A 19752-nucleotide genomic window follows, 5' to 3' on the forward strand; every position below is an offset into this window, starting at 1 on the left:
TCTCACAAGCGGAATGCTTTCACCCTGCATGCATGTCTGCTGTGGCCAACCAGCACATGGAAATGCGCTCCCGCATTGAACAGCCTATGACTAATGTATTTGTTACTGTAACTTCCAATCGATTTATGACATGATCATTACAAGATTCCCAGAAACTGTAAAAACGGCCACTTAGCCAGTGTAGGTTATGTCAAGCAGTTTGTCCCTTTTTAATCAGCTCACATCCATTACTGTCCACATGTTCATATCCATTTTACATGTTTGAAGGTGAACTATTGCAGTTATTTATAATATCTACAGAAATCAGCGATTCAGACAGCTTTTTGGGCACATTCTTACCATAATTAATTCTGTGAATAATGTAACATCCTTATATATCTGGCTCATGTGGTTGTGTATTCTACATCACCATGAAGATTTGAAGATATTTCTGGCCATACTACAATTTCATACACAATTTCATACAGGTATGGTCATGCGAAATTGTCCAGTAAGACGCCATTAAGTTGTTTGGAAAAGGGCCCTATATGTACAAATCTTTGTAAAACCCTGTTCTAGCTGTATGTGTGCAAGTTGGTGCCTCTATCACCAAAGTTACAATCCAAGAACATACACTACCGGTGAAAAGTTTTAGAACACCTACTCATTCAAGGGTTTTTCTTTATCTTTACTATTTTCTACATTGTAGAATAATAGTGAAGACATCAAGACTATGAAATAACACATATGGAATCATGTAGTAACCAAAAAAGTGTTAAACAAATCAAAATATATTTTATATTTGAGATTCTTCAAATAGCAACCCTTTGCCTTGATGACAGCTTTGCACACTCTTGACATTCTCTCAACCAGCTTCATGAGTTAGTCACCTGGAATGCATTTCAATTAACAGGTGTGCCTTTTTAAAAGTCAATTTTTGGAATTTCTTTCCTTCTTAATGCGTTTGAGCCAATCAGTTGTGTTGTGACAAGGTAGGGGTGGTATACAGAAGATAACCCTATTTGGTAAAAGACCAAGTCCATATTATGGTAAGAACAGCTCAAATAAGCAAAGAGAAATTACAGTCCATCATTACTTTAAGACATGAAGGTCAGTCAATACGGAACATTTCAAGAACTTTGAAAGTTTCTTCAAGTGCAGTTGCAAAAACCATCAAGCGCTATGATGAAACTGGCTCTCATGAGGACCGCCACAGAAAAGGAACACCCAGAGTTACCTCTGCTGCAGAAGATAAGTTCATTACCGTTACCAGCCTCAGAAATTGCAGCCCAAATAAATGCTTCACAGAGTTCAAGTAACAGACACATCTCAACATCAACTGTTCAGAGGTGACTGTGTGAATCAGGCCTTCATGGTTTAATTGCTGCAAATTAACCACTACTAAAGGACACCAATAATAATAAGAGACTTCCTTGGGCCAGGAAACACAAGCAATGGACATTAAACCAGTGGAAATTTGTCCTTTGGTCTGATGAGTCCAAATTGGACATTTTTGGTTCCAACCGCCATGTCTTTGTGAGACGTGGTGTGGGTGAACAGATGATCTCCGCATGTGTATTTCCCACAGTGAAGCATGGAGGAGGAGGTGTGATGGTGTGAGGGTGCTTTGCTGGTGACACTGTCTGCGATTTATTTAGAATTCAAGGCACACTTAACCAGCATGGCTGCCACAGCATTTTGCAGCGATACGCCATTCCATCTGGTTTGGGCTTAGTGAGACAATCATTTGTTTTTCAACAGGACAATGACCCAACACACCTCCAGACTGTGTAATGGCTATTTGACCAAGAAGGAGAGTGATGGAGTGCTGCATCAGATGACCTGGCCTCCACAATCCCCTGACCTCAACCAAATTGAGATGGTTTGGGATGAGTTGAAGGAAAAGCAGCCAACAAGTGCTCAGCATATGTGCTAACTCCTTCAAGACTGTTGGAAAAGTATTCCAGGTGAAGCTGGTTGAGAGAATGCTTAGCGTGTGCAAAGCTGTCATCAAGGAAAATGGTGGCTATTTTGAAGAATCTCAAATATAAAATATATTTTGATTTTTTTTAACACCTTTTTGGTAACTACATGATTCCATATGTGTTATTTCATAGTTTTGATGTCTTCATTATTATTCTACAATGTAGAAAACAGTAAAAATAAAGAAAAACCCTTGAATGAGTAGGTGTTCTAAACTTTTGACCTGTAGTGTAGCTGCCCCATTTCATGGAATTCTATGGCTAAACTTCCAACATTCTAATGTCAATGGCACAATATGGGTGATATTTAAACAATAGTTGCAGCTGATTCTTTCTAATTTGGTTATATTATATATAATTTGAATGGTAATTTCGTGGCCTTTCAGAACCACTTGTCAAACAAAGTTTAAAATGTATCAGGGTTCCTGTTTTAAAGCCATTTATACAGGTAATTAATTCTGAAATGTACAATAGAGGACAGATGTCAAATGTCTGTTGACCTGACCTTTGTGAAAATGTGTCTGATGGATAACTGTGAATAAGCTTTCCAATTATATATGATTAAAAGGGTATAAGCGAGAAATAGCTTGTTGTATACTTACATTGTTTGTCATATGGTAAATTCCCAATGGGAAAACAATTATTGGGATGGAGGGATGAAAGATAGAGTAACAACACACAGAAAGCTACCAGTGCTGCACTATCACACATTTTCCAACTCTATGGACATAGACTTTCCAGAAAATCACTATGAGAAATCATCAGCCCAACAAGCCCGACGGCTTAAATTTTGGGGTCTGGCTCATGGACTATTTGTCTGATTGCATGAACATGACATGGTTACAATTTGTCTCTGTTGATGTTGATGCAGGATTGCCTTTGTGAGGATATCTATATTGAGTATAATAATTGTTTGAATGTTCAGCATAGTTTAAATTAAAATGTGGGACAAACACCACAGACAATCATAAAACACAAGAGAACAAAAAGTTAAACAAGTAACTTGACATGAGCCACTGACTGCATGTCCAGCACTGAGGTTAGGAAGCTTTATCCATTTCATTTCATTTTTTTTATTGGAAAGTTGCTTTCCAGATGCCAGCATCCCTGAGAAATATATAGTGTATATAACAACATTCCTCTGCAACCCCATCATTAAGAAGGGGAGGGGTCTCCCAAAAGGTTGGCATGTCCAGAAAAACACTACCAGGTAGCCTACAGCAGCTTGTCTCCCAATCATACCCCCTAGCTCACATCCTCCTTCAGACATCCTCACTGCCTTAAACTGAGTGTGTCATGGGAATAGCTTTGAAGACTTGAAGGTAGAATGTCATTAGGGAAGTTATGGTTGAGGTGGAATCCCTAGACTAGATGGTGGCCATGGGGAGAGTACATTGGTAAACAGTGTCTCCCTGTGGATGATTGAGCTCACTGTAGGGCACGGACAGAGCACAGAGAGCTGGCAGCTGTCCATGGTAGTTGTCCATGGTAGTTTAGGGACTGGCTTGAGTGGAGTGTCTAGTATCTCTACTCTCTAAAATCATTCACAGATTGCAGGAGGGTAGAGCATTGTAATGAACAGGCTTATTCGGCATCATTTGGTATATAGCTAAGAAACAAGTAAGTAAGATGTATAAAATCAATGGGTTTGCAGATATGGAAACAAACTAGTGAACACAAACTAATGAAGCTATATAACTTATTAAAATCTTTGTTAACTAATTCCCTTTCCCCCATTAAAATCCCCATCATAAATCTTCTCATGCTATAATTCTATCTGGTCTTGGAACAGAGAGTACAGCTATCAGTTTCACCAGTATTATTATATTCAGGCATTGTGGAAGTGAGCTGCAGGTGAACTGCAGTAACAACCTTTTCCCAGTAGGTGGCAAAGTCTTCATTCAGGGATTGTGCATTACATTACATGCACCCTGAATGTTACAACTAGTAAGTGATTGAGGTGGAGCCAGTGATGTTATGTTATTAGCTGTTAGCTTATGTTGGCTGTGTGGAGATCCAAGATGGAACTCCAGACTCTGGACTGGTTAGCTCCAGGGCTAGCCAGACCCCTTCCACTCTGTCTTGCTGGCCCACAACCCATCGCCTGCCTGGCCCCTTCTAGGCGGTCCACTCAAAGCAGCCTCTGCGATGTGTCTGCATGTCCCTCACTCTACGGATGGACTGGATCTGGGGATGTTGGGCGCCCCACTCGTTCCAATGCTTGAAGACGGCGCACTCGAACACGTACTGGTAGCCACGGTAACCGGGGTACTGATAGCCAACCCAACTGTCACCCAGAGAGATGGATGGAGAAAATGAGAGAGAGCAATGGAAGTTAACAACGCCTTAAATCAAATGGATGGGTAGATTGATTGATAAGTTAATGTGTCAACTCACGTTCCACCAGTGACCTGGATGCTGGCCACACGGTCCTGGAAGCCGTAGGACCACAGACTGGGGATATCCTCATCACAAACTTCCATCTTACGGCCCTCAAAGTTATTACACTCAAATAGGCATATCTTGTGGTCCTGGGTGTCCTGTAGGTATAGAGGGACAGAGAGAGGGACGTCAGCAATAGAGTTTACCCACTTATTCAGCCACAGCCCTCAGACGAGGAGGGGAAGCCACTTAGACTAGAGTATTGATGTAGTGATGTAGTGATGGAAGGAAGGAAGGAAGGATGGATGGATGGATGGATGGAAGGAAGGAAGGAAGGAAGGAAGGAAGGAAGGAAGGAAGGAAGGAAGGAAGGAAGGAAGGAAGGAAGGAAGGAAGGAAGGAAGGAAGGAAGGAAGGAAGGAAGGAAGGAAGGAAGGAAGGAAGGAAGGAAGGATGAATTGATGGATGGATGGATGGATGGATTAATGAATGGATGGACTCACCATGCGAACAGGCCTGACGGACATGAAGCGGTCACACCTGTAGCTGTTGCTCCAGGTATCCCAGCGGGGGTACTCTCCTTTCTCCAGCATGAACATCTCTCCACTCAGGTTCTGCTGCTCATAGCCCACCCAGCTGTATGGGGACATTATACAAGTGTTACAGCACAACTATAACACACTTATACTGAATTAACACAACTCTCTTATAAACATGATCAGGAGCCTTAAGGCTAGGGATAGCTAAGTGATTTCAAGGTTCTTAGGTGACATCACATTAGATGTCACATGTTCATTGCAAAAGTTATGATTCATTGGAGATTGCATGTTGTAAATGAACTATGTTTCAAGTGTCTCATTGGACTAAGATAACTTTAATAGTAGTAGTAGTTGTAGGTTTTATTGGTTTCTCGCAGTCATAGACTGAATTGTCAACCAATTTACAATCATAACATCAATCACATATAATTATCAAATAGTAAAATCCTAAACTTGCAAAACACTTAATATATTAATATCTTAAAATGTGCAATATACTGTATACAAAACAACAATACTATGACAAGGTTTGTAGCTTTAGAAAAGGCATCTTTAGAGTTCTTATGAAGGCATTTCTAATGCCCCTGGGCTATATGGTGTGTGCATTGATCAGTTTGGTGAAGTATGGAATGGGCGAGTCCTGATAGTGGCCTGTACGTGTCATGGGAGTGTTCAGTTTGTGGCTGTTGCGGGTTGCCCGTGCAGTAATCTGGTATCTGGTAGGGGGGACCAGGTCTGCAAACTGGGAATTCTGCAGGGATTTAGCAAATGTCTGGCAGATCTGCTCCCATCTTCTGTCCAAGGATATGATTCTGAGTGTTTCGAGGTAGCTGGTGTACGACCTGCTAAGAATGATTCTGCAGGCTTTCTTCTGGACACGCTGCAGCTAACAACTTTACTCTAATACTCAAATAATACACTACATGAGCAGAAGTATATGGACACCTGTTCACTGAAAATCTCATTCCAAAATAATGGGCATTAATATGGAGATGGTCCCCCCTTTGCTGCTATAACAGCCTCCACTCTTCTGGGAAGGCTTTCCATTAGATGTTGGAACATTGCTGCGGGGACTTGCTTCCATTCAGACACAAGAGCATTAGTAAGGTTGCTGAAACAGGAAAGGGCCTTCCCCAAACTGTTGCCACAAAGTTGGAAGCAGAGAATCGCCTACAATGTCATTGTATGCTGTAGCATTAAGATTTCCCTTCACTGGAACTAAGGGGCCTAGCCCGAAATATGAAAAACAGCCCCAGACCATTATTCCTCCTCCACCAAACTTTACAGTTGGCACAATGCATTCGGGCAGGTAGTGTTCTCCTGGCATCCACCAAACCAGATTTGTCCGTTGGACTGCCAGATGGTAAAGAGTGATTCATCACTCCAGAGAACGCATTTCCACTGCTCCAGTCAAATGGTGGCGAGCTTTACACCACTCCAGCTGACGCTTGGCATTGCTCATGGTGATCTTATGCTTGTGCGGCTGCTCGGCCATGGAAACCCATTTCTTGAATCTCCCAACAAAAAGTTATTGTGCTGATGTTGCTTCCCGAGGCAGTTTGGAACTCGGTAGTGAGTGTTGCAACCGAGGACAGACAATTTTTAAACGCAACGCACTTCATTTTGTGTGGTAGGCCATACAGCTTTGAGATTGTGTGGCCTACCACTTCGCGACTGAGCTCTTGTTGCTCCTAGACGTTTCCCCTTCAATATAACAGCACTTACAGTTGACCGGGGCAGCTCTAGCAGGGCAGAAATTTGACGAACAGACTTGTTGGAAAGGTGGCATCCTATGACTGTGCCATGTTGGAAGTCACTGTGCTCTTCAGTAAGGCCATTCTACTGCCAATGTTTGTTTATGGAGATTGCATGGTGGTGTGCTCGATTTTATACAGCTGTCAGCAACGGGTGTGGCTGAAATAGCCAAATACACAGTGGTGTCCACATACTTTTGTATATATAGTGTATGAATCCCACTGAATACTTTCTATCTTCTATGTAAACAGATGCAGTTAGGCATGACGTACGGTCCACACTCCACCCTGATGGAGCCGATCTTCTCGAAGCCCTTCTCACACAGGTTACGGCACTCAGTGGTGCACTCCATCATACGACCCTGGAAGTTCTCAAACTCAAACAGGTACATCTGAAAAGATAGACAATATCACAGTATGGTTATTTACTGTAATAAGCTATAATATAACACTGTTAATTATTTGATATGGATATCATTGATCAAGACGCCTGTCTAGGGTCTTTAAAACAACTGGAAATGCTGTATCTTCGCTAGAGATTGCATTATTAGAGTAGTTTGTAAAATAAATGTGAAGACCTACTTTGTGGGCACGCAGCCCCATGGCTGGGTGGCTCCCAATGCTGCCCTGTGTTCCGGAGTGGGACATGGTCGAATCTGTGGCCAAACAGGACGAGATTGAGAGAAATAAAGAGGGAGAGAGGTTAAAGCCAAGCCTCTTGGAAAAACAACTTCATTTGACATCCATATTGTGATACTCATTTTGGTCATTTGGCAGACACTCTTATCCAGAGAAACTTACATGAGCAATTTGGGTTAAGTGCTTTGCTCAAGGGAACATCAACAGATTTTTCACGTAGTTGGCTCAGGGATTCGAACCAACAACCTTTCGGTTAATGGCACAATGCCCTTAAATGCTAAGCTACTTGCAACCCACCCCCCAGCTGTGTATCTATTCAACAGGCCCCCGGCCCCCTAGCGTCATATATCTGTACAGCTGAATAGATATCAATGAGAGATTGTAAAGAAGAATGTTTCCTACCAGAGAAAAAAATACCAACCAAATTTTTATATTCGTCTTTTGGCAAAAATCCATATTAAAACTCACTTATCCACCCAAACTGTTAATAAGAACATAATCTACTTTTATCTTGTCACTCAAGTATTTAATCTATACTGGTTTAGAGGATTTTTGTCTCTCATTAACTCTACTCCAAAACCCATTTTGATGTTAAAGCCTGTTCTAAGAGACTTGCCTGCACAATTTACCCCCACTAAATATTATATCTATTCCGTAAATAGCAATTGCTCTGTGAAAAAATGCAATCTCCAAAAATCCTTTTTAAACAAAGTGTTCAAGCATATTTTTCTTACAATTACTAAATTCAGTGGCACCTAGCACACTTTCATCTGCCAGATGCAGGGAGGCTTGTCATGTAATATTACTGAGCTGAAAGGAGATCACAATCTAACATGGCCTCGCATCTATCTGACTGCCATTTCCCCATTAAATGAACCACAGAACAGACAGAATGTAAAAGTAATGCAAAACATCGCTCTCTTGATATAAGATAGAGTATTCCCAGAGTTAATTGAAGTTAAAAGCTTTATGACAGTCCTTGATTTAGGTCAAGGGACGAAGAGACCCCACCTTTGCCCCCCATCTCTCTCGCTCACAACCCCCTTCCCTGAGCGTGAATCTCACCAAGCGGCTGGTTGTCAGGTACAGGTGAGGAACGGACGTCCAGATGGATAAGCCTAAGAGTTGGAATCAGGCCCCCAGAGTAGGGATATATATACATTTACATCCCCACGCCGACTATTGGGCCGGGATCCCACCTCGTCATTGGATGAGCGGGGTTCTCTTTAGGTGCGGAGGGCGGGTCAGGGGTCATGTATGCTGATCTCCACTGAGCCGTGCTGAGTCGGCTGCTCGCTTTGTTGTCCTGCGCTACTGTGGGGTCCTGGACACACAGCCACCATCATCAGCAGAATGTACCCAACTACACGCACTCACTCTCTCTCTCTCTTTCTCTCTCTGTCTCTCTCTCTCTGAGCAAGCAATGTGCTGACCTATTGTGTGTAATGCGAACGGGCAGGCAGGCTACTGTTCAGTTGGAAGCTGCATGCAGGGAGGCAGGCACGCACGCACGCACACAAACTACACACAGTTAGGTGTTTGCTAGGTTTTGTTTTCTGCTATAGTGTGGGACACCTCAACGGGACAGTAGTGTCTGCCAGACTGCTAACATATAGTACAGTGAGAGGAACACAGCAAAAGGACTTGACTCCCATGTCATTTTACAATCCTAGAATGGTTTACAGTGAAACAGGCAGAACCGGTCTGCTGGAGGCATGACATAGCTATTATTTTCCTGGCCTAAGTTGAAATCATCAGGTACATTACGGTGAAGAAAGCATGTTTGGTAAAGGTGTCACATTATATAATAGCTACAGTACATCATATCAAAGATAAGTGGTCAAGTGGATTAGGATAAAAATAGGGCCTATTGATAATGATGCTTAATATACTCTAAAAGTCTAAGCCGTTGGGGGGGACGCATTGAATAACACATTCATAAATGGAAATAAAGACAGTAAAACATGTATCATAAGGAATAAGGTTTTGAAGTGTCTGTCCTATATCTAGGAGACATAAGATAGCTCAGGATTATATATATATATATATATATACTGCTCCAAAAAATAAAGGGAACACTTAAACAACACAATGTAACTCCAAGTCAATCACACTTCTGTGAAATCAAACTGTCCACTTAGGAAGCAACACTGATTGACAATAAATTTCACATGCTGTTGTGCAAATGGAATAGACAACAGGTGGAAATTATAGGCAATTAGCAAGACACCCCCAATAAAGGAGTGGTTCTGCAGGTGGTAACCACAGACCACTTCTCAGTTCCTATGCTTCCTGGCTGATGTTTTGGACACTTTTGAATGCTGGCGGTGCTTTCACTCTAGTGGTAGCATGAGACGGAGTCTACAACCCACACAAGTGGCTCAGGTAGTGCATCTCATCCAGGATGGCACATCAATGCGAGCTGTGGCAAGAAGGTTTGCTGTGCCTGTCAGCGTAGTGTCCAGAGCATGGAGGCGCTACCAGGAGACAGGCCAGTACATCAGGAGACGTGGAGGAGGCCGTAGGAGGGCAACAACCCAGCAGCAGGACCGCTACCTCCGCCTTTGTGCAAGGAGGAGCACTGCCAGAGCCCTGCAAAATGACCTCCAGCAGGCCACAAATGTGCATGTCTCTGCTCAAACGGTCAGAAACAGACTCCATGAGGGTGGTATGAGGGCCCGACATCCACAGGTGGGGGTTGTGCTTACAGCCCAACACCGTGCAGGACGTTTGGCATTTGCCAGAGAACACCAAGATTGGCAAATTCGCCACTGGCGCCCTGTGCTCTTCACAGATGAAAGCAGGTTCACACTGAGCACATGTGACAGACGTGACAGTCTGGAGACGCCGTGGAGAACGTTCTGCTGCCTGCAACATCCTCCAGCATGACCGGTTTGGCGGTGGGTCAGTCATGGTATGGGGTGGCATTTCTTTGGAGGGCTGCACAGCCCTCCATGTGCTCGCCAGAGGTAGCCTGACTGCCATTAGGTACCGAGATGAGATCCTCAGACCCCTTGTGAGACCATATGCTGGTGCGGTTGGCCCTGGGTTCCTCCTAATGCAAGACAATGCTAGACCTCATGTGGCTGGAGTGTGTCAGCAGTTCCTGCAAGAGGAAGGCATTGATGCTATGGACTGGCCCGCCCGTTCCCCAGACCTGAATGCAATTGAGCACATCTGGGACATCATGTCTCGCTCCATCCACCAACGCCACGTTGCACCACAGACTTTCCAGGAGTTGGCGGATGCTTTAGTCCAGGTCTGGGAGGAGATCCCTCAGGAGACCATCTGCCACCTTATCAGGAGCATGCCCAGGCGTTGTAGGGAGGTCATACAGGCACGTGGAGGCCACACACACTACTGAGCCTCATTTTGACTTGTTTTAAGGACATTACATCAAAGTTGGATCAGCCAGTAGTGTGGTTTTCCACTTTAATTTTGAGTGTGACTCCAAATCCAGACCTCCATGGGTTGATAAATTGGATTTCCATTGATTATTTTTGTGTGATTTTGCTGTCAGCACATTCAACTATGTAAAGATAAAAGTATTTAATAAGATTATTTAATTCATTCAGATCTAGGATGTGTTATTTTAGTGTTCCCTTTATTTTTTTGAGCAGTGTATATATATATTTAAAAAATATATATAACATATTTAACCCCTTATTTTTGTTGGAACAAAACTACCTCCATACTTCCATTCATTTGTATGGGTTACCTTCAGACGAGTCTGTGACATTTATGGAGTCATATTAGTTTGTAGCCCAAACGGTTTGATTTTCGGGATGTCTCATGGTCTGACAAACACCGCTGTAGCTCGACCACCTTCCACCGCAGATGTGGATGCGCTGGATTGAGACGAAGCCCATACGGTTCAACTCTACCATTGAAATCGTTATGGTGCCTCTATGTCATCAAAAGGAAGGTGTTCAGTATGAAATACACTCCCTTCTAGATGTGCTGGGTGGTACCACCTCAAGGCTTACTATAAAAGCACATGACAGTGCGCCTTATTTGGCAAAGGTCTTGGTAAGCAACCTGGTCTCAGAGCATTTTGTATTATTCTGTACGTAAATCCAAGACACTCCATTTAGTATGATATGTTATGTTTCGTATGGTATGTATTAATTTGTGGATGTCCATCACCCATTTCATATGATATGTTACGAATTACAATTCATATTATATGTTATGAATATGCAAAACATACAATATGTTACGAATTCGCAAAACATGTAATATGTTAAGAATTCTAGCTAGGTGGCTAACATTAGCTAGCTGCTAACATTAGCTAGGCTAGGGGTTAGGGTTAAGGATAGGATTACATTTAGGAGTTAGGTTAAAGGGTTATGTTTAGGGTTAGGGGAATTTATGAACAATTCCCCCCACCCACAACTTCTCACCTGAATGCATTTTGTTTTAAATTTGAAGGTGTTTGGCAAAGGATGAAATTGTGGTTGAGAGTTACCCTTTAAGGAACATTTTCTCTTTTAGTATTTCTCCAGTAGGTTTCCTCAAGGAGAAATCCTGCACTTCCATGTCAAAGATAATAAAACAAAAACACTACAGTAAATACTACAGAAATGTCTGCAAAAATACTACAGTAATACCATAGTATACTACAGTCAGCAAAAACACTACAGTAAATACTACAGTATACTACAATCTGCAAAAACACTACATTAATTACTATAGTATATACTACAGTTTTTTTACTACAGTATTCACTGTACTGTTTTGTTATCAAAAACACTACAGTTGTCACACCTGCTCCCGCTCCCCCTCTCTGGCGCTCGAGGGCGCCAGGTTACCCATCATTACGCACACCTGTCACCATCGTTACGCGCATCAGCGCTTCATTGGACTCATATGTACTCCATCACGGTTTTGATTGCCTCCCCTATATCTGTCTATTCCTCAGTTTCATCCCCGTGTCAGCATTATTGTCATTATGTTTCCCTTGTCCAGAAGCTGTCCTTGTTTCGTTTCATGTCCGTTATTCATTACATGTTCTCAACCTTCTCGTCTCCCAGCGTCTGTCCTCACAGAATGCTGACACCATATTGGAAGCATCAGGGAGTTTTTTTGTTTTGTTTGGCGACGTCGGGTCTGGGTCCCGCGGCCAAAGGAACTCGGGGATGCCTCAGCTGGCTCGTCAGACTTCCTTAGCCGGCTTGGTAGGCTCCCACGCCATGCCTAAGCCGGTTCGATGGGCTCCCACGCCTCAGCCGGCTCGTCGGGCTCCCACGCCTTATCCGGCTTGTCGGGCTTCCATGCCTCAGCCGGCTCGTCCGGCTCCCACGCCACGGCCGGCCTGTCATGCTCGCCCAGGTGGGACGTCTCCCAGCGTCTGTCCTCACAACAGTGAATGGAGCCAGCAGCATACCACACTGCATCCAACTTCTGGCTTGCCTCTCAAGCTAAACAGGGTTGATCCTGGATGGGTGACCAGATGCTGCTGGAAGAGATGTTGGAGGGCGAGTAGGAGACACTCTTTCTTCTGGTCAAAAAATGAAATAAAAATCCCAATGCCCCAGGGCAGTGATTGGGGACATTGCCCTGTGTCGGGTGCTATCTTTCGAATGGGACGTTAAAACGGGTGTCCTGACTCTCTGTGGTCACTAAAGATCCCAAGGCACTTATTGTAAGAGTAGGGGTGTTAACCATGGTGTTCTGGTTAAATTCCCAATCTGGCCCTCATACCATCATGGCCACCTAATCATCCCCAGCTTCCAATTGGCTCATTCATCCCCCCCCTCCTCTCCCCTGTAACTATTCCCCAGGTTGTTGCTGTAGATGAGGATGTGTTCAAAGTCAACTTACCTGGTAAAAAAAAATACTGAAGTAAAGTTAGCAAAAACACTAAAGTGAATACTATAGTGTTTATACCATAGTATACTATAGTATTTTTTCATTTGGGAAGGGCTTCTGAACAGCGCTGTTAGTGAGTATGAAATTCTTGGTTCACTGGAGATCTTGTTAGTTTATTGAGCACACGTGTTTTCTTTAATTATAAAAGTTAGTATCACTCATCATGAGAGTGTAAGTGTAAGTCATAGGTGCCACAGAACATCTGATAGGGTATAGCTGAGTTTTTTTTAATTCGTTTTTTTGATGGATGATTTTAATCTGATGGTTATGTTCACAGCATTACAATAACAGTATGTTCAATATTGACCAATTGTCATCCAAAAAACACATTTTTAAATGGTTAGATTTTTGGTACATCCTACCTTCTGACGTGTGTCCCTATCTTTTTCCTCAACAGCATATACATTAACTACTGCAAGCATGTCGTGGGTTAGGGGCTGGGCTATGACCAGGGCAGGGCTGGGCCAGGACTGGGTGTAGTCTATGTCTGTATAATCATGGGGTCCGGACAGTTGTCCAGGGGCTTGTGTTAATCGGCACTGGGCACGGTGCCCTGCGTCCAGACCAGTACACCAACACACCATGGCAGGCGGGGGAGAGCCTAAAGCCCTGTGGCTCAGTATGGAACAATGGAGGGCCCAGCAATGTGCTGACTCCTAGCCCGTCCAGCAGGCCTGGGCTCCATTCACCACCACTGTGTATAAATAGGCCCGTTTAGTCAGGGGTCAGGACATCGTTTTGTGGAGCCCCCCGTGAGCGCTACACAGCTATTTTTTGGGGTAGGTCAGGTAAGCCCTCCATCTTTAGACCGTTCAGCCTATAGCCTTTTGCCAGCATTGTTGTCCATTTACATTGTCCATTGTCCTGTTTTTTTCCTTTGCTGTTTTCTGCTGAGTCTTGGGAATGTATAGAAAGGGTCATACGCTCACAAACACATAGGACACACACACATACTCTAAATGGACACACCAATTGTCATCACAGTCAACATCATGCATCACACTAGAATGCTACTGTATGTATGCTGTGACGCCATCAACAGCATAGTTTACGTTACACACTCAGAGTGTAACAATGGCATGACTTACAGGCACATGATACAATGGTTCACCATGTAGAATTTATAGCAACTAATAAAGCACAACATCATTATGACATATCATTCAGAAATTTGGATGGATGCTTTGCATTGTACTACTTTGTTTGTGGTATTACATACCAATGTTAGATACCAGACCAATGTATTAAAGAGGAGTTTCAGTATTATACTATAGTATTTGCACTTCTCGGTTGGTATCTGTGTCCTGCTTTCTATCATCGCTCTGGCTTTAGCTAGCTGTTTTTGTGTTGTGCCTCTCTTTAGCTAGCTGTTTTTGTGTTGTGCCTCTCTTTAGCTAGCTGTTTTTGTGTTGTGCCTCTCTTTAGCTAGCTGTTTTTGTGTTGTGCCTCTCTTTAGCTAGCTGTTTTTGTGTTGTGCCTCTCTTTAGCTAGCTGTTTTTGTGGTGTGCCTCTCTTTAGCTAGCTGTTTTTGTGGTGTGCCTCTCCTCCCTCACCCCTATGTGCATTGCATTATCATCAGCAACAGCACAGGGCAGTGCTTTGTTTGGGTTTGTCTCTAGCATAGTCTATAGTCCCTACCACATTAGCATAACCATAACATTAATATATTTGGGCAATAGCTGCTGGGCACAGACTGATGCAAGAGCAAGAGCTGACTGAGGATGAGGTCCATGGTGGTTTAGTCATGTCAGCCCTGGTCTCCCTGTAAGACCAAACAGAAATGTGACTCTGCATGACTGTGTGCTTTCTGCACTGCAGGTCAATTTTTACTGAGATATCAAACATGGCGCTGACTACTCCTAACCCAATGGGACCATGGAAGGTGAGTCAATGTTATGTATACCATGTTTCCACAACAATTTAACTACGTTCCACAACCTTTCACATTTTTCATAAAAAGTCGTAAGAGGAAAAGGAAATCTTTGCACACGGCAGTGCGTTCTCTAGCAGAGACACTGGTTGGTTGTGTTAAAAACAGTTAGGAAAAAACATCAATAGTGGGTTGGAAAATTGCAAATATGCACTATATCCTCTGTTCTAGATCACAGTCTACGACCAGGAGAACTTCCAGGGAAAGCGTATGGAGTTCACTGCTTCCTGCCAGAACATCATGGAGTGTGGCGCGGACAACATTCGCTCACTGAAGGTCGAGTGTGGAGCGTAAGTCAGCCAGCCCCCCAAAATACAAAGACATCTACATACTGAAGGATATTTATTTCTAAGGGATACTGATAGACATATACTGTATACTGTATCATATACTGTATCATGGACATACACAATTAAAAAAAAAAAACATGACAAGTCTTGTCCCACCCTTGCATCTATCCACATGAACTGTCTGTCTGTCTGTCTGTCTGTCTGTCTGTCTGTCTGTCTGTCTGTCTGTCTGTCTGTCTGTCTGTCTGTCTGTCTGTCTGTCTGTCTGTCTGTCTGTCTGTCTGTCTGTCTGTCTGTCTGTCTGTCTGTCTCTCTATCCCTCTCCATGTCTCTCTGTCACTCTTTGTATCTATCTATCTATCTATCTATCTATCTATCTATCTATCTATCTATCTATCTATCTATCTATCTATCTATCTATCTATCTATCTATCTATCTATCTATCTATCTATCTATCTATCTATCTATCTATCTATCTATCTATCTATTATCTATCTATCTATCTATCTATCTATCTATCTATCTATCTATCTATCTATCTATCTATCTATCTATCTATCTATCTATCTATCTATCTATCTATCTATCTATCTATCTATCTATCTATCTATCTATCTATCTATCTATCTATCTATCTATCTATCTATCTATCTATCTATCTATCTATCTATCTATCTATCTATCTATCTATCTATCTATCTATCTATCTATCTATCTATCTATCTATCTATCTCTCTCTCTCTCTCTGTATGTGTAGCTGGGTTGGGTACGAGCACTCCAGCTTCTCTGGGCAGCAGTTTGTGTTGGAGCGTGGAGAGTACCCTCGCTGGGAGTCCTGGAGCGGCAGCAACGCCTACCACATTGAGAGGTTGATGTCCTTCCGCCCAGTCTGCTCTGCCGTGAGTGTACTAGTCAAGCCTACCTCCTGTTCCTGCCAGACCAGGCCAGACAGACACTCTCTTCTGTGGGCTACGTTCCAATATCCATTGAAGAATTCCACTTAGAATGCCCAACACATTGATTAATTCACATAATATGCTAGCACAGATAATGGAACAGAGGCCTGATATTGGCACAGAAGCCCAGGTTCTGGCCTCAGTCCATGTCTCTGGCTCTTGTGACTGACACTGACAGAGTCTAGGTCTACTCAATGTTAATGACACTGACATTATTACATTTAACAGATACAAGTAGCTATCCTTGGTAGCCTCTACCGGCGTTAATGAAAGCACTAAATAACAAAGTGAATAAAACACTGTTTTATAAAGATTTCCTACTTTCCCTCATAATTCTACACAGTGTATATTTTGTAAATAGTTATGAGAGAAACAGGTTAAATGTAACCTGAAATTTCCCACTCCTCTCTCTGAACTGCATAGAACCATAAGGAGTCCAAAATTGTGGTGTTTGAAAGGGAGAACTTCATTGGCAAGCAGTGGGAGATGAACGATGACTACCCCTCCCTGCAGGCCATGGGCTGGGGCAACAACGAGATCGGATCCATGCAGGTCCAGAGTGGAGCGTAAGTAGCAGAAGTAAAAGCCCTGGCTTCCTTTTTCACACTACAGAAGATTATGCTCATAACAATCAGAAATAGAGGAATCAGTTGTGTCTAGAGGTCAGAAGACAAACTGCTAAAAAGGTGTAATGTGCAGTAAGAACAAAATTCATTGTAATAACTATATAATTCAAATCTATTTTAATAACTAGATAAACTTTGAGAGGATAATCCTTTCTGTCATTGATCATAATAGAACTAAGCGAAAAATAATTTCAGGCCTGAAATGATGAATTATCTAAATGAGTTCAGGTGACCTTACTGACCTCCCTTTGTCAAATGTGCTAAAGGGACACTATGGTGAAAAATTTGAAACAATGAGCTATTATATGGTGTCCCTGGATATTATACAGAGGACTAACATGTACTGTAGAGGCCAAATCTTTCTAATCTACAAGTGTCTAGACTCTAGAGCAGGGATGGACGACTTTGATGGGGGTGGGGGCCACAAACAAAATCGGAACACCATCATGAGGGACCATAGTGGCTGGGGGTTTTGCATACCCACATCCATACCCCCACTTTTAGGCCCTTAGCGAAATTTTGTTGCGCCCCCAGCTTGCGAGCAAAACATTTTAGCGGCCTCCGCTTGACAGCGAATACAAACGTTTCTGAGTTAATTTCCTGCAATTCTACTCATTTTGCCATTGGGCGGAGAAAAAAAATGGCAATTTTTAATATGATATCTGATGATCAATGGGAGACCACCGGTCGGTAATTCGACCATGATTACTACAAGTTTAAATAGCTGGCCGCTAGAATAACTTACCAATCTAAAATATGTTAGCTGACATGGGCTAATTGAGTGACTGTCAGTGACTGACATAACAACAGAAAAACTGCTGAAATTGCACCAAATTTTTGTGGAACTTGATCTGCAGCCGTACAAAAGTGGCCGCCGTTTGCCCACCCTTGCTCTACAGGGTAATGGCTCGGGCTTATTTCTTGGTATTTTATCACTTCACTCTCTTCCTCTCTCCCTCTCCCCCATTAGCTGGGTGTGCTACCAGTTCCCCGGTTACCGTGGCTACCAGTACATCATGGAGTGCGACCGTCATGGCGGAGAGTACAAACACTACAGGGAGTGGGGCTCCCACGCTCAGACCTTCCAGGTCCAGTCTCTGCGCCGCATCCAACAGTGAGCGCTTCCACAGCCTTCTCCCTCTTTCACCCTTCCTCCTCTCCTCTCCCTTCTCCTCCTCCTCTTATCCCTCCTCCACCCTATCATTCCAAGCTTGGCCAGTAGTCCTGTCAGACCTCCAAGACCAACGGTTCCTGAAGCTTCTGGTGCTCCACAGCGACAAACATGTTTACAGCACTTTTGTTTTTTTCCATCGCCTAAAGTATAAAAACGAGAGAACGAGAGAAGAAAATAAAAGTGACGGATACGCCCCACAGCGAGTGGAGAGAAGGGTCTTGGGTGGTACGACTCAGGCTTTGATGCTGTTCTTCAGTGTTGTCACGGGGAATTCACAGCCACAGTGATCAATAAAGAGAGAATGAGCAACAACAATAAACAGTGATACAAGAGTGCTATTAACCTGCTCTGGTGTCTTTACTCTTTTCACTGTCTTTTCTCTCTACTCTCCACTTGCATCTTTTCTCAGCAGTCTCAGCCTTTTCCTCTGTAGGCTACTACTTTGTAATGAAGGCTTCACTATCTGTATTAGAGGTTAGAAGAGTTGGTTATGTCAATATGCACCTGCCTACCATTTAAAAGGGCTATAATCTACTGTTCAGCATCAGGTTTCCCGGTCACTATAAACTGGGGTCAAACTGGCAGTGGTGTAAAGTACTTAAGTAAAAATACTTTAAAGTACTACATAAGTAGTTTTTTGGGGTATCTGTACTTTAATATTTATATTTCTTACAACTTTGACGTTTACTCCACTACATTCCTAAAGAAAATAATGTACTTTCTACTCCATACATTTTCCCTGACACCCAAAAGTACTCATTACATTTTGAATGCTTAGCATTAAGTAAAAGTCTAAAAGTATTTGGTTTTAAATATACTTAAGTATCAAAAGTAAACATAATTGCTCAAATATACTTAAGTATCAAAGGTAAAAGTAAAAGTATATATCTTTTCAAATTCCTTATTTAAAGCAAACCAGGTGGTATAATTTTCTTGTTTTTCTAATTCACGGATAGCCAGGGGCACACTCCAACACTCAGACATCATTTACAAATGAAGCATGTGTTTAGTGAGTCTGCAAGATCAGAGGCAGTAGGGATGACCAGGGATGTTCTCTTGATAAGTGTGTGAATTTTTCTGTCCCGCTAACCATTCAAAATATAACGAGTACTTTTGGGTGTCAGGGAAAAGATTTGGAGTAAAAAAGTACATCATTTTGTTTAGGAATGTAGTGAAGTAAAAGTAGTCAAAAATATAAATAGTAAAGTAAAGTACAGATACCACCCAAAAATACTTAAGTAGTACTTTCAAGTATTTTTACTTAAGTACTTTACACCACTGCCATCTGGTTTGCTTAATATAAGGAATTACAAATGATTTATCCTTTTTCTTTAACTTTTGATACTTAAGTATATTTTAGCAATTAATTTACTTTTGATACTTAAGTATATTTAAAACCAAATACTTTTTCACTTTTACTCAAGTAGGATTTTACTGGGTGACTTAAACTTTTACTTGAGTCATTTTCAATTAAGATATCTTTACTTTTACTCAAGTATGATAATTGGGTACTTTTTCCACCACTGCAAATTGGGCTGGAGTTACACCACAGCATTCCACCACTTCTAGGCCTACCCTAACAAGCCTACAGTGGCAGACAAGTAGCTATAATACTTAGTTGAAATGGCC

At 42.5% G+C, this 19752-nt stretch overlaps 2 protein-coding genes across 4 annotated transcripts; one reads left to right on the forward strand and one right to left on the reverse strand.

Moving 5' to 3' along the window:
* Positions 1-3018: 3018 nt before the first annotated feature.
* LOC106612853 (beta-crystallin B1-like) lies at positions 3019-8519 on the reverse strand. 2 transcript variants are annotated; one of them, XM_014214428.2, is made up of 6 exons: positions 8341-8519; positions 7219-7292; positions 6910-7028; positions 4847-4979; positions 4359-4501; positions 3019-4248 (listed from the first exon to the last, which is right to left on the reverse strand). In XM_014214428.2, the coding sequence occupies exons 1-6, from the start codon at positions 8435-8437 to the stop codon at positions 4080-4082; spliced, it is 735 nt and encodes a 244-aa protein (XP_014069903.1). In that variant the 5' UTR covers positions 8438-8519; the 3' UTR covers positions 3019-4079. The 2 variants fall into 2 exon arrangements, with proteins under 2 accessions (XP_014069903.1, XP_045580499.1); XM_045724543.1 differs by having other exon boundaries at positions 8287-8364.
* Positions 8520-13673: 5154 nt separating this feature from the next.
* LOC106612851 (beta-crystallin A1-2) lies at positions 13674-18465 on the forward strand. Of its 2 annotated transcripts, none has more exons than XM_014214425.2 (6): positions 13674-13934; positions 14965-15028; positions 15248-15366; positions 16125-16266; positions 16747-16889; positions 17920-18465. In XM_014214425.2, exons 2-6 carry the CDS (start codon positions 14990-14992, stop codon positions 18065-18067), a joined length of 591 nt encoding a protein of 196 aa, XP_014069900.1. In that variant the 5' UTR covers positions 13674-13934; positions 14965-14989; the 3' UTR covers positions 18068-18465. The 2 variants fall into 2 exon arrangements, with proteins under 2 accessions (XP_014069900.1, XP_014069901.1); XM_014214426.2 differs by having other exon boundaries at positions 13792-13925.
* Positions 18466-19752: the final 1287 nt, after the last annotated feature.

This window comes from Salmo salar, chromosome ssa09 (genome assembly GCF_905237065.1).
Source record: "Salmo salar chromosome ssa09, Ssal_v3.1, whole genome shotgun sequence".
NCBI classification, from domain to species: Eukaryota; Metazoa; Chordata; class Actinopteri; order Salmoniformes; family Salmonidae; genus Salmo; species Salmo salar.